The sequence below is a fragment of the Channa argus genome, chromosome 18 (assembly GCF_033026475.1).
Source record: "Channa argus isolate prfri chromosome 18, Channa argus male v1.0, whole genome shotgun sequence".
NCBI lineage: Eukaryota > Metazoa > Chordata > Actinopteri > Anabantiformes > Channidae > Channa > Channa argus.
In genome coordinates this window covers 1,613,848-1,628,585 of record NC_090214.1, presented here as the reverse complement: position 1 = coordinate 1,628,585, position 14,738 = coordinate 1,613,848, and the positions used below count along the sequence as shown (strand labels likewise).

The 14,738-nt window shown below is 41.3% G+C and overlaps 2 protein-coding genes and 4 non-coding genes across 6 annotated transcripts; all 6 read right to left on the bottom strand.

Moving 5' to 3' along the window:
• Positions 1–2,974: 2,974 nt before the first annotated feature.
• Positions 2,975–6,057, bottom strand: LOC137103662 (tripartite motif-containing protein 16-like). The gene has a single exon (XM_067484204.1). It carries the CDS (start codon positions 5,523–5,525, stop codon positions 3,849–3,851), a length of 1,677 nt encoding a protein of 558 aa, XP_067340305.1. The 5' UTR covers positions 5,526–6,057; the 3' UTR covers positions 2,975–3,848.
• Positions 6,058–9,136: 3,079 nt separating this feature from the next.
• Positions 9,137–13,643, bottom strand: rpl17 (ribosomal protein L17). The gene is made up of 7 exons (XM_067484205.1): positions 13,568–13,643; positions 13,070–13,119; positions 12,836–12,876; positions 11,785–11,919; positions 11,512–11,610; positions 10,539–10,730; positions 9,137–9,215 (listed from the first exon to the last, which is right to left on the bottom strand). Exons 2-7 carry the CDS (start codon positions 13,107–13,109, stop codon positions 9,168–9,170), a joined length of 555 nt encoding a protein of 184 aa, XP_067340306.1. The 5' UTR covers positions 13,110–13,119; positions 13,568–13,643; the 3' UTR covers positions 9,137–9,167.
• On the bottom strand, positions 9,282–9,349 carry LOC137104322 (small nucleolar RNA SNORD58). The gene has a single exon (XR_010911668.1). It is a non-coding gene; the product is annotated as a small nucleolar RNA SNORD58 (small nucleolar RNA).
• On the bottom strand, positions 11,052–11,122 carry LOC137104324 (small nucleolar RNA SNORD58). Its single transcript, XR_010911670.1, has one exon. It is a non-coding gene; the product is annotated as a small nucleolar RNA SNORD58 (small nucleolar RNA).
• On the bottom strand, positions 11,682–11,749 carry LOC137104321 (small nucleolar RNA SNORD58). The gene has a single exon (XR_010911667.1). It is a non-coding gene; the product is annotated as a small nucleolar RNA SNORD58 (small nucleolar RNA).
• On the bottom strand, positions 12,953–13,023 carry LOC137104323 (small nucleolar RNA SNORD58). The gene has a single exon (XR_010911669.1). It is a non-coding gene; the product is annotated as a small nucleolar RNA SNORD58 (small nucleolar RNA).
• Positions 13,644–14,738: the final 1,095 nt, after the last annotated feature.

Here is a 14,738-nt window from a genome sequence, read left to right as displayed (position 1 = left end):
GAAAGTCCAGTGTTTGAAGTGAAATTACAGCTTCAGAGCACATTCACACAGTTTAACTCTTTGTTTTCCATTGTTACTGTGACACTTCAGAATGTGTCTGGTCTGGTTATAAACTGGGCTCCTGATATTTGCAGCAAAGTCGACTTTTTATGTGATGAATCACAGGGAATGTGTTTACTACTGTCACCTCCTCTGTTGTCAGAGTCATTGGTTCCATTTTCAGGCAGCTTCCTGTGAACAAGACGTGTTGAGACCTTTGTCTTTGCAGAGTTGTTCGAACTCCTGTGCATTAAGCACAGCAGGAGCTGTGAGTTGATGAGCTGTTGTTACCGGTTTGTCCGAAGGAACCAGTTAGTATGTCTTCATTCTTCTCTGTCAGCTCTTGGATCAGCTCGTGTTACACCACACACACAGAACTCAGCAAAGTCTGAATTTCAAACATTCTATCATTTTATTTCACAATTCTTCTGCTCAACAAATTATAGACACAGTATTTGTGTGTCCAACCTGTGGGTGGGAAGATGCATCAACATAAATGGTGCGTACACACGTTTACATACGTAAACATGCTATTTATGTAAATACACACATATCTGTGAAGACGGGACTTTATATTGTCCAGTGAGTCTGTACCATCCAGTCAGACTCACACTGTGAAATCAGGTCGTAGCATGTGACCAGGTAGAGCAGGTGGAGGTAACTGTTGAGCAGCAGACCCTCCAGACCTCTCGACAGGTCTTTGTACAGAACATGAGTATAGGTCAGATCAACTGAGCTTAAGGACGACAGGTGGACACAGAGCTGCTCTCAAACATCTGCTGCACATTTAGAAACAATTACTTAAAGTGACGTTTGCTTCTCCTGCAGCTACAGGATTCAGCTAAATGTTGAAAGTTCTCTCATGATATTTAAAATACATTTAACAAAATGCTCAAAAACCAGATGTCTCCTGTCTTATTGTCTGTGAGCTGGAAGTTACTGCATGTGCAGCCCCTTCTCATTCCAGAGCCGTTAAAAAGTGCTGCTTCGTCAAGACCTTCTGTGTTACATCCTGACGCTGAAGGTACCTGTTTGCAGCGGTGATTGACCCTCTGAGCTTTCAGTGTAGGTCATTAGAAACTCCAGCGCTTCAATATTTGAGGCCAAAATTAGTGACGTAATATAAGAAAAAGTCTCATAGGGAGGTGGACGGGACCGGGGGTTCGACTCTAGTGCGAGATGTTGTTCGCTCTATTGATGATTGTACAACGTGGTTTTGTGCCGTAAAGTTACCATTAAGCTGTTTTCTCGACCCTAACGTAGTTTTTTGTGCATATGAAGCTGTTCCTGTCACGTGAAAAGGTGTCGCTGCTGCAGCGTCCAATATAATACGGCAAAGGACACACGAAGCAGCAATTTGAAGAGAAAATGTTAACAAAAAGTGAACATTGGAGTAACTAATGATGTGACCACTGACTGTGGATCAGCATCACACTTTGTGATTTATCTGATGGTTCTCATTACTAGTTACTCCAATAATATATTATACTGAAAAGTAGCTATACTGCATGATGATAAATGTATTTTTCTGAGGGTACTTTTGTACTTTTTCTTTAGTAATGTTTTCGAATGTAGGACTTTTACTTGCAACATAGTATTTGTACAGTAAAGTAAAGATCAGAGTACTTCCAACCCTGTTTGACCTTTGATTCAAAGTCCCCAGAGTGATTTATAGTTGCTGACCTTTAGAAGCAGCTGTGTCCAGCTTGGTGACCTGCAGAGTTTGGCCGTCTGAAGTCCCAGTGATGAGATCCTTCTCCCTCAGGAGCTCCACACTCTGCTGCACCACCTCCCACAGACTCTTCTCCACACACAGCTGCTGCTGCTGGACGTACAGCAGCGTCTTGCTCAGAAACTCCTTCATCTGATGCAGGGAGGTGGTGATCTGCAACAAAACAGCTGCACAGTTTAACTCGTCTGGTTAAAGGAGAGGAGAAGAAAAAAACAGCAGCAGGTGGATTTACATTTAATCCAATGAGGGATAGGATGAGACTCAGGACGCCCTCTTCATCATCATGCATCAGGTTGCTGTTGATGTTCTCTCTGTAGCTGTTTAAAATCCTCTTAGAGAAAAGTGAGGAGCCTCTGGACGCGCAATAAATGTTGACTCTAAATATAAATGATCATCTGAACTTTTAAAGCTCGAGTGTCGCAAACTTCATTAGCTGCTGTTTCTCAGATGAGAATCTTTGTACTTTGTTACTTCCCACCACTGGTAGTTACCATGTTTGTGTCCTTGTCCTGCAGATCATCCCAGAGATGTTCTCACAGTTCTTCAGCATCACACTGGACACTGGAGTCCTGAGGGAAGGCTTCAGGAACATCACAGATACTGTCAGGAGCTAATTTACTTAGATAAAACACAGGGAGCTTGTGCAGGGATAAGGAACAGCCTTACCCTTCAAGGCTGTTTAACCTGAGTCACAGATGTTTAACTGTCCTTTTATCAAAAACTCAATTAATTAATAAAACCAAAAAATAGTTGCAGGCCTGAGTCGGTGCTGGGGGACGTTGTGACCAAAAACTCAGTGGCCGCTTCACTCCAACTAGAGCAACAAACAAAATAAAATGTGATACCTTTTTCACAGGTGAGCAATATATCCAACCAATCCTGCGACTCCTTCTGTCCTTCTGACAATATAACAAAATATACAATTTGACCCAGTTTTACCTATTCATCTGTGCATTTTTAAATAATTATTTATCTAACAAACTTTGTTTATTTATCTATTTAAATCACCTATTCATATATTTTAAATATTTAAATTTATCACTGGGCTACATAAGCAAAGTGGTGAAACTGATTAACGGTGATTAGTGAAGCTGGAATAACGAGAAGGGACCAGGAAACAGGAAGTGATTGCAAAATAAAAGTCCTGAGGGCGGAAGTGAACTCAGAGATTCTGACAGTAATGATTAACACAGTGGGAAAAAGGGTTTTTAAGAATTCTGAATTTATTTCACACATTTTTATGCACATGAACCATTAAACATCCACTTTTTATCTGTCACTTCCCCAGGTACCAGATAAATGACTCAATTACTGTCGGAGGTTAAAGACTAGTGGCCCTCAGACCATCTACTTCTTTACGTGGATTAAATTTGGTGCAAATGACAAAAAGGCTAAAAAATAAGCTCACACATCTACATCAGACACATAGATTCCATATAGATTCTACTGACACGTGTAAAAATTACAAGAAAACATTTACTTCCAGCATGAAAATGATTAATAATCTCAGCAAATAAACTCCCAGGTACAAATGTTGGACTATGATCACACTCTAATGATTCTGATAATTGTGTGAACAGCTTGAAGACTTTTTGTTACAGATTGACATGATGGCTGTCATGGGGTTAGTCCATGTCCTGTAGAGAGTAGGTGCACATGTGTTATCACACACTAGTGCCACCAATTCTAGTAGTTTTACCGTCTACCGGCAGAAGAGAGTTGCTGTTGTTTAGTTGCGTGGACAAATTCAAGGTACCAGATAAGCTCATGAATACATCCTCTAAAAGCCATTGTCACTGTGATACTTAGCAAATGTTCATGTGGGCTCCACTGCATCTACCAACAGGTCACAGGTTCAGACTATCAACCAGGACAGAACACACACAGGAAATACCCACCTACAGAAAGTCCAACACTAACAGGAAATGAGAAGATGAACCACCTGAGTACTATCAATAAAGTTTGACTGAAAGTGGATCAGAAACAAGTGAAGAAACAACAACAATGAGCTCTCAGGAAAAATGATGGAGACAAATTCAAATACAAATTTTGATCCACTGCACATACATGACTTTTTCTATTTGAGTTCACACAACTCAGCAGTGTCTCCAGGATGCCAATAAAGTCCAAGTCCAGCATGTAGAGGCTGAGTGAATGTGGTCTGGACTCTGTGGAGGAGAGTCATGGTTTCAGAGACGCTGTAGAAGGACAGAATACCTGCTCTGTGATCCAGGTACAGTCCTATTCTGGAGGACTGAGGACCTGAGACGGGAGTTTGGTTGTTGTTGTGATAATAATCATATTCATCATAGTAACAATCTAATGCCCAAGATTTGTTATTGTTTCCAAATCCACTTTTCTTCCTGTTCCCTGTTCTGCTGATATTCTTATATGCAATTGCTACACAAACTCCTGTCCCTGTCCACTCCACCTCCCAGTAACAACGTCCAGTCAGACTCTCTCTGCTCAGGACCTGACAACATATAGTGAATCTGTCTGGATCAGGAGAATAAGACTGTTCTTCACTCATCAATGTTACTTTTCTGTTTCCTTCAGACAATAACATCAGTGTGTGTGCTGTGTTTGGATCCAGTGAGATTTCACATGAATATTTTAAGAACTCAGCTCTGGTCTTGGGTTCTGCTGGTGGCAGTAAAACATGGACTTCAGTCAGTCTCAGTGAGACGTTTGTCCATGTCTCTCTCAGGACGTCCTGTAGTTGATCTCTGAGCTCTGACACAGCTACTGTCACATCCTCAAAGTATCTCAGAGGACGGATGTTGATGCTGGTGGAGTCTGTAGGTTCACTGAGTGCTGACAGTGAGGGGTAGCTGTGGACAAACTGGATGTGATCCTCTGTGAGTGAGAGCTGCTCCAGTGAAGCGTCTTTCCTCTTCAGCTCAGTGATCTCCTGCTCCAGCTTCTCCTGAAGCTCTTTGACTCGACTCACTTCAGTTTCCTGCTGGGATCTGATCTGCTGCTTCACATCAGACCTTCTTTTGTCCATGAGACGGATCAGCTCGGTGAAGATCTTCTCACTGTCCTCCACTGCTTTATCAGCAGAGAGACTGATGGCCTCCACCTCCTGTTGAAGCAGCTTCACGTCTTTCTCTCTGTCCTGGATTCTCTGCTGGAGTTTTTGTCGACTCCCCTCGAGCTCTCTCTGCCTCTCAGTCCTCTCTGCTGCGGCTGAGACTGTGTCGTGGCCTCTATGTTCATCCATGGAGCAGAGATAACAGATACACTGCTGATCAGTGCGGCAGAAAATCTCCCTGATTTTATCATGACGAGAGCAGATGTTCTCCTGCAGCTTCTTGCAGGGGTTGGCCAGTTTATGTTTCTTTAATGGAGCAGCATCGTAATGAGGCTGGAGGTGATTCTCACAGTAAGAAGCCAGACACACCAGACAGGACTTGACAGCTTTCAGTTTTCGCCCAGTGCAGACATCACAGGACACATCTTCAGGTCCAGCATAGCAGTGATCAGCAGGAGCAGCTTGGAGTCCAGTCTTCTTCAGCTCCTCCACTAAAACTGCTAACATGGTGTTTTTCACCAGGACAGGTCTCGGTGTGAAGGTCTGTCTACACTGAGGGCAGCTGTGGAGTTTCTTACCATCCTCTTCATCCCAGAACCTTTTAATACACTTCATGCAGTAGTTGTGTCCACAGGGAATAGTCACCGGATCCTTCAGTAGATCCAGACAGATCGAACAAGAGAAGGTTTCTCGGTCCAGCTGAACTCCTTTCTGCGCCATTTCACCTCTCAGCAGCAACGACTGTCTTAGTTTCACTTCCTCTGAAACTATTGGTGACACCCATCTTCAAACTGCGGATCTGAAGGGGAGGGAACATGGACATATATGGACAGAGTGGAAGTCACTGTGTTTGAGAGCAGAAAGAAGAGGGAGGGTCATCAGGGTTTGACTCCAGGCCAACTTTGAGTGGTGCGTTTACTGACAGCAACGGTCAAATCTTACTTATTCTGCCTTTAAGGAATCTGACTTGAGGTCTGCTTATAAAAGATAAAAGATATTTAAAAAGCCAGCAATAATGAAAAGTGTCGCATTTTATGAGATGCAAGTGCAAGAAAGAGCAGAAAAGAAGTTTTTCTTTTTTTTAAAAAATAGATTAACGTGCATAGGAAGGTGAGGAAGAGTTCTGTTTTCAGCAGATTTTGAATATTGGGAGTGAGTCTTCTTTCCTCACTGATATATTAATGTGAGGGACAGAAAAATAGAAAAACTCTTTCATAACATGCAGTTTCCAGCCACTTAAACAATCCTAATATCAGATTCTCCTCTAGCTGCTATAACCATTTGTTCTGCTCTTGATTCGTCACCTTCCAGCTCTGCAGACGTAGGTAATGAAACAGGTTCAAGTTGGAAGTGGGTCATTTCTCTTAAAGCAAAGCACAATGTCAGCGTTTAACTGCTGCCCCTCAAAACAGCTGAATACAATAAAGATTAAGACAGTTGTGACTATGAAGTGATCTAGAAAAATCTGCTTAGCTGTTCCATTTAAACCAATGTAATCTGAATTATTTATTCTGATACAGCAAATTACAATCAGTTTTTCAATCAGATTTAAATAAAGTCGTACAGTGCAGAATGTTTACAGAGAAGATGATTGTGGGGGGGTTTGAACACTAACAATCCATCCACAAGCACAGGAAAATCCAGGAAAGAGAAACTGAACCGTAACTGTGCTGGGGGAAGGAAACTGGCTTCATAACTAAGAAGAAACAGGGGGTGATGGAAAATCAAGTGTGATTAAATGATTACATTTTACTCTTAGCATCTTACCTAGTTATGACAACTTGTACTCAGTGTACTTTTGAAGGATGTTTAAAACTTTGTCTCATACATGTCTTATATTTTCATAAAAAGGAGAAAGGGTTGGGAGCAGTAGCCTGAGGGCGGAGAATGTTCTGCCCAGTAACAGAAGGTTCTAAAACTAATGTGTGATGTATGAAGTTTAGAACTGCATAGGATGGAGAATTGAAACTCTGTCGATGTTCTTCTTTCTTGCAAGATAATCAAAAAGACGTCCTGGATGCTGACGCTTCTTTACTAAATACACTTGAGGTGTCTAAGACCAGATATTGTCACTTTTGCCATGACAACAGGACAACAAACAAGCAAACTAAGCATAAAACTCTGACTGACGGTTGGCGACAATTAAATAAACAAACCTCAGATCAAATGGCAAGAATGAAATCCAAATGAGGGGAACAGGAAGAACGGAGAAACATGAGTCCAAGGAGTTTTGGTTGATGTGTCACTAAAGAGGAATTTGGAGTTTTTTCCACAAGCTCACTAGCAGGCCTGGACTCTGTTACGGATCCAGACCACTACATCTTCCCCAGTGGTCCCTCCTTCCCCACCCTGTCTTCAAGTTACTCATCCTTGCTGCATCTTAAGATGTATCTACTCTAGCAGGACCATACTCCACTCTTCCCCATAAGAACCTTGCTTCGCCTCTAGACTCGGCTTGTCCCCCCACTCTCTCTAGTAAGTTTTGTTTTCATGTTCAGACACCATATCCCACAAGTCATGGTCAACATACTCGTCTTGTCGTGTCCTCTCTCATAGACTGGAGTTCAGCACCATCTAGTGAGTCGGAGGATTTACTCCATCCTGTTTTGATAACTATGATATTTTATAATAAACCTTATTTAAAGTGAGTAGTTGTGTCAAGCACCTTATTGGGTCCAACCCTAAAACTAGTCCCTTAAACCCCATCCAGACACTGGCAGATTCAACAACACCTTATGTCGTGCTCATATATTTTACAAAGCTGGATGCTAACATGGGCTTTTGGCAAATCCCTTTGTGGAAAGAGAGCGGTGAAGTTTCTTGGCTACGTTATCTCAGCGGATAGCATGAGGCCAGATCGAGACAGAAGGAGAGGACATGAAAGAGCCAGCAAACATAAGTGACCTCAGGAGCTTCCTAGGCCTGGTGAACCAACTAGGGAAGTTCCTAGCAGACCTAGCTGAAAAGGATAAATCAATCAGCAGAGAGCATTCTCCAGCTTCAAGAGCGAGCTTTCCTCATCACCTGTCCTCCACTTACATGATGCAAACAAGCAACTCAAGATATCTGCAAATGCTGCATCGTATGGGCTGGGTGATGCTCCAGAACCATGAAAGGAACCATAGGGATCACGCCAGGCCTTGGCCCTCTTCATTGCATGCTGGGAATTCTGAGTGGTAGACATACACAACACTGGGGACTTGAAGTATATAACCAAGTGTGCAGTGTTGCTGGCTTTGTTTCAGCATGTGTGGCATCTCCCTGCAGTGAGTCCTTCCAATAAGTGGCTGAGTTTCATACCAGGGTACTGTTTATTCCGCCTTTACATTTGATACTGGTACATATTTTAATCCGTTTCACCCTGTAACCTGGGTCACACACGTGGCGTAGTTGGCAGGACTGGATCATTGTAGACCTGAGCACATCAGATGGCTCCACACAGCAACACATCTAAACATTTGCTGACTTGTTTAATATAAAATGACCTACCTGAAGACCAGAGAGCTAAAACGAGGATTTAGCAAATGCAGCCAGAAAACAGCTCCTGCAGTCTGCCTGCATCAAACCGTGTAACCAGGCTTAAACGAAGACATTGCAAGTGAGCCACACCTGCCTTAAGAAGTAATAGTAAAACTAAGATGTGTTTGACCTTTTAAATAAGTCATATTATCAGCAGATTTTTCTAGATCACTTCATAGTCACAACTGTCTTAATCTTTATTGTATTCAGCTGTTTTGAGGGGCAGCAGTTAAACGCTGACATTGTTCCAACTTGAACCTGTTTCATTACCTACGTCTGCAGAGCTGGAAGGTGACGAATCAAGAGCAGAACAAATGGTTATAGCAGCTCGAGGAGAATCTGATATTGGGATTGATTATGTGGCTGGAAACTGCATGTTATGAAAGAGATTTTCTATTTTTCTGTCCCTCACATTAATATATCAGTGAGAACTGGCTACATAACACCTCTGAGTGTGAGCACAAATTGAACATTATCACCTTCATGAAGGAGGATTTACTGCAGGACTATTGAATTAGACTGACTTAGTTTGAGTCCAACAAATTTCCAACTGAGTGGGAACGTCCTCACACAGACTTTACCCCCTAATTAAAGGGGTTTTATTGAGCTGGAATCAGACTTTACACATCTGCACAACAGCAGACATTTTCCAAGAAACAATTCTGGTTTTCAATTTTTTAATAAGTTTGTAGATCCTAATATAAACCACCCAGTGATTAAGGTTTTGTCAGAGCATAGCACAAGTTGACAAATGGCTGCTACATGTTTCTGAAGGAGTTTGAGATTTGAAAATTAAAAACCAGAGACCTCTGTGATAATAACAAGTTCTCATTTTATTAGTATTTACTCCCGTGCCATCAGTTTCTGCTTCTTCAGCTTCTTCTGTGAAACCTGCAGAGGAAAAACTCCAAGTTACTAAACTGAAAATTGCAGGAGACGACACAGCCTCAAGGTTTAGCTGCTCAGAAGTAAACAGTTTGTTTTCACTGAGAATCCAAAGGTGTCCTAAGAAGTCATCACTGCAACCATCTGTAGTCCTGACGGATTCCAACAGTGTGTTCAGACGTGCACCAACAGGTTTTAGTGACTTATATTAACAAGTGTTCAATATCAAACACTAAACACATTTTAAGACCAAAGAGTGATGTAAACCTGAAGGCACCATGTGACAATCATTTGTCGTCGCACCTTGTTATTTTTAAAAATCATAAACTAACAGTTACAGAAACGTGGATAAGCTTTTAATGCTTTTCTTTCAATTAGTCAGATGACAAAACAGCCAACTGTTTGAAACACTGGTTGGTTTCTGGTGCAAAATGTTTAGGGTTTAGAAATTTATGGGAGAGGAAGAAAAAAAAATAAAACAACAAAAATAAAAAAACAGCAGGTGAGAGAAAATATGACTTTTTGAACCAGTTGAATCCAGTGCTTTGAGAAATTTTAGACCTACAGTTTATTATAACATGTTGAGCCCCATTTGTGTTTGATTTTAACTTGCTCATTACCACAATCACTGACCCGAAACACTGATTTAGAATCTGAACTGTTTGATCATTTAAATCCCTGGTTTCAAGCAGAATCTACAATAAAGCTTTAAGAACGTGTCTTCTAAAGTATAATAACGCCTTAATGTTACTTCTGCAATATTCAAATGAAATGTTTGGGGTAAATTGGGGTCTTTCTGTGGACAACTGTAAAGAAGACATTTCCTGTTCAGCAGAATGTCTTCCTGCAGGACACTTTGTCTCAACCTGGATTTTAAAAGGATTCAATCTACTAGTCTGTTTCTTGCTGTATAAAAAAAAAATCAATTAGTGACCATTACTAAAGCAAAAACATAATTTATCCAGATGACATCACCCAGGGGTCCTTCACCATTAGTGCAGATGATGTCATCAGGAGGAGCTCTTGAAAAGCAGGTTGACCATGATTACAAAGTCCATAGTGAGAGCAACAAGGTGACATAATCTGAACTGAAGGATCCTCCAAGTGATGTCATCTGGAGATTTTTTTTTTTTAAACTTTGTGAACCTGCACAACTCCTGAAAAAGATCTCCCACCTGATGAAATTAATTGTGCATCACAGTCTCAGTCTGAATGTGTGATCCAGTCTAATAATTATGAAACATAGATAAAACCTGAGCATCACGCCGCTGCACCTCTGAACACACTGTTCTCAGTCTTCTGGTCCCTGTAATATTATGTAGACTTTACCTTTTTCTTCTGGGCCACCTCCTCCTCAGGTTTGGGGACAATCTGCTCCTTCTCTGTCAGGATCATCTCAATGTGACAGGGGGAGCTCATGTAGGGGTTGATTCGACCGTGGGCACGGTAGGTGCGTCTCCTCATCTTGGGGGCCTTGTTGACCTGGATATGTTCGATGACCAGAGAGTCCACATCCAGACCCTGAAACCACAAATAGATGACAGTTCACATTTGGCTTTTTGATACTGTGAAGGTTAATAACCCTGATGCTAAAACCCAAGTAATACAAATCTACACAGAATACATCTGTGTTGTTATGGGACCAGAAAAGCTTAATAAAAAGTCTTTAAATTACTGAATGTCTAATCTCTGGTACAAACCAAATGCCAGACAGAAAAAGAAGTCAACATGTCTTTACCAGAGTGATTACATACCATAATAAAACACACAGAATAAAAGGCTATGTAATTGTTGCATTACAGACAGAAAGACCAACAAGGAAAATGTCAGTGTGTTTGCCAAGTTGCAGAACAGATAATTTCCTCTTTTTTTCATGGTTAATACAAAGGTGTCCTAAATGGTCATCACTGCAATCATTCCATGTGAATCAGCGTTTAAACAACCATCATGTCCTGACCAGAGTCTGTTGCAGTGTTAAACACCAGCTCAGCTAACTTGTACCTGTCCACATTATTCTCCAACTTTTAGTAAAGCAGCACACAGAGTTATCACGCGTACCTGCTAATTTTCAGGTTTCAAGATTTATTAAAAAAAAAAAAAAAAAATAGTGTCCGTCCATTGTGAGAAATTGACATTTCACAAATCATTGTTTGCAACTCCATAATTTGGCTTAAAGCGTTTAGCATGTTGTTTAACACACCTGGAAAAGTTCAAACTAAACTGTTTTCAACACTGTCACCAAAAAACAATCCTGCCAGTTCGGGCGCTCCAGGAAAAGACACAAGCAGCTTTTTCACCATACCTTGAGCTCAGCATTGCTCTCGGCGTTCTTAAGCATGTGCAGCAGGAACTCGGCACTCTTCTTGGGCCAGCGTCCCTGTGTCCAGCCAAACTGTTTGGCCTGAAAACGACAGCAAGTGGTTAGAACTGTTGTCCTCCTCCAGGTGAACTACAGGAAGCTGGTTCACAAACGTTGCTCAGATTTATAAGATTTGTTTCATCTTTAATCCAAAGGTGTCCTAAGATGGTCATCAGTGCAACGTTTAAACCACCTCCATTTATAATCAGAGCTCACCTGGGCACACCTTCCAACTCCCCCATTGTAGCGGCGGAATGGGACACACTGATGCTTGACGATGACGTCTCTCAGGTACTTGTTTGCCTTGCGGATGTGCATGCCCTTGATGGTCTGGGCTGTCTCACGGGTGTTCTGTTCAGAAAATAAACACACCATCTCAACCACAGACGCCCTAACAAGTAGTAGAAGTAATAAAACCCGCTCACAGATATTAGTGTAGGTGGTTCTCTAACATTTAGGTTAGCAGAAGTTGCTACACCTTTTATTCCTCAAATTGAACAAGCACCTACTAAATAATCACTGAATGTACCATTTTTTTTGTGAGGGCACAAACACAACTACAGATAAACACGTTAACATCATTCAACAGCTTTTTTTCACCCCGTCAAGTAAAACAGCACTAGGGCTACGGTTAACTGGATTAATGCTCAGCCAATAGAACAATTTTCAGTTTAGAACTAAAACCCTAGAGTTACAAAACTTCATTTTTCCTTGTGCCGTTTCCTAACTTAAATGTCAGACACACATGGCCTTCAGGCCCTTAATTACTCCAAGAACTCGCTAACCTAGTCCTCCTTCCATTTGTAATCACAATACGATATGTGAAGTGCTAAGAATTCAGTGTGGCTCATTGTCATTATAGGCCCAATATTGAAGGATTAACAAAGGAACGTGACCGTTTCTGAAAGATTATATCCAAGATTCTGATTTACGTGCACATGAACATTACAAACCAATGAGTAATACAGTGAGCATCTGTAACAGAGTGCTCAGAGAAATTTTAGGATACAACACTTAAAAAAAAAAAAAAAAGTCTTTGAAGTACATGAAAATACTTTGATGCCTATATAAACACACATACAACAATAGAGAAATTATCAGCTGCATGTCTTCGATTAAACACCAAAGCTAATAACTACCTGTCCAGTTCCTTCATAAAAGTTAGTTGACAATTATCAAAAAACAAATGAAGCAGTAACGTGCGCCTTAACAGGCCTAATATCTGAAACATGTCAGAGAAACATGTGGACTCCGCTCATTTACTTACCTTGAAGTGCACCCGGAGGTTGGAGCCCCTCGACTTGCATGCTGAAATAAAACAAGCACAGTCTTTTAACCGCACATGCAGGTTTAAGTTACACTGAATTCAGTGCGTTTCTGCTCGGTGGCTCAGTTTTTATATCGAGTTATTTTCATGTGTTAATCCAAAGGTGTCCTAAGAAGTCATCACAGCGACCATGCTAAGCACTGCACACCGACGACAAGGCACGTTTTTACTTACATTTAGTCGGGTTCTCGGGGTCGAGAGAGTAGCGGACCATTTTCAGATATCTGCAAGATGAGACAATTGTTAAGCGTAGTTTAAAATCGGTTTACGTCAAGGTGATAATTCATAGAGTTAGCGTTAGCTTAGCATACGGCAACGTAACACAAGATTTCAAACAACGCCGAGACTCATTAACGTTAAAAACACCAAAACGAGTGTAAACACAAATCAGGTGTACAAGTGAACGTTAGACTTTACTAAAAACATGAAGGTGTCTCGGTTTTTAACATCAGGCACAGCCAACATGGCGGAGAGCTAACAATCACTAAACCGGCATCTTCACTGATTATTAAGAATAAATCAGAATTCACGGCTCAATACTAAGACATTAAACATCCTCTGAACCGTTTAACGCTAGTTTACTAAACGCAGCAAATTAAAAGGCAGGATGGTAAAGATTTAACACAGATTAAAGACAGATTCTTGTCTACATATGTGGATCTCAGCTCCTACCTCTGAGGCCGCGGAGGGAAGAGGAAGTGCCGCCGACAGCGCTCCGCTTTTCTGCTTCTTCTCAGCTTTACCGCCCCCTGTCGGACAGGAGGAGGACGGTCAACGGCGGTACTGCAACAGCAACTGTGGGGGGACAGCAGGCAGCGCTGTTTGACTCTTCATCTTTTAAAGGAGAAGACCAGTGGTTTTTTTACACCGACAACATTATGACCACCTGTGCAATTTAATGCAACACACAAAAGTTATATTTTCTCAGTTTTTAGGTTGAAACTGTCTTTAATGTGTTTTCTTTTGTTCTGCAGTGTAATATAAGAAGAGCTGGTTCTAATGTTTTTGGTCGATCTCTTACCTTAGATTGTTAAATGATGTCGAGTCTTCCACTGCGACAGCTTTGGTGTAAACTATATACCCAGACATTTAGTATTACAATGAACTACTTCAATGTGCTCACCAAAAAGGAAACATTTTTCATTCAGATTTAGGAATTACTTTTTATTCATGTATGAATTGTAGGAACAATGGAAAATGAAGGCACAGTGCAAATGGTACTTAAAGTCAGTTATTTATTTATATTTGGTATTTCATGTTGTACTGTGAGCTACATAAAAAACCCGTGTGCACCTCTCCCAGTGAGTCATGCACAACATTGCACTGTAAATAAAGTCAAAGCTCAGTGACAACATACAAAAATAAAGATATTATTTACATCAGACAAATAAAAAGTTCAGTGTTTTCCTCCGGAGCACATGTAGTGAAACGAACACCTGACGCTCTTCTCCTCACACACTACATCATCCTTTACAGTCTGTTTGTGGACAGTTTGTCATGAAATTTCACACATGGTTCAGCCCGAGGACACTGGAGACATCCCCACCTTACACTGTCTTCGCCGCTGAACCAAACTCTGTACAGAAAACGGTGGATTTTCAGTTGTGTCTATTGGATATGAACAGACTCCAGCTCCTTTCACAACACATTTCAGTTTCAGCCACAGTACAAGTGCAGACTACAAGATTCTGAGCTGCTGACACGAGGCTGCACGAGCTGCACAACTGATCTCAAGACCAGGAGACACACACAGATATATATGCAGTTCGATAGTCCAGTTTATAAAATTGCATTTTATGCCTAGTTCAGTTTCATAAATATGCAGCAATGTGGAAACAGAAGC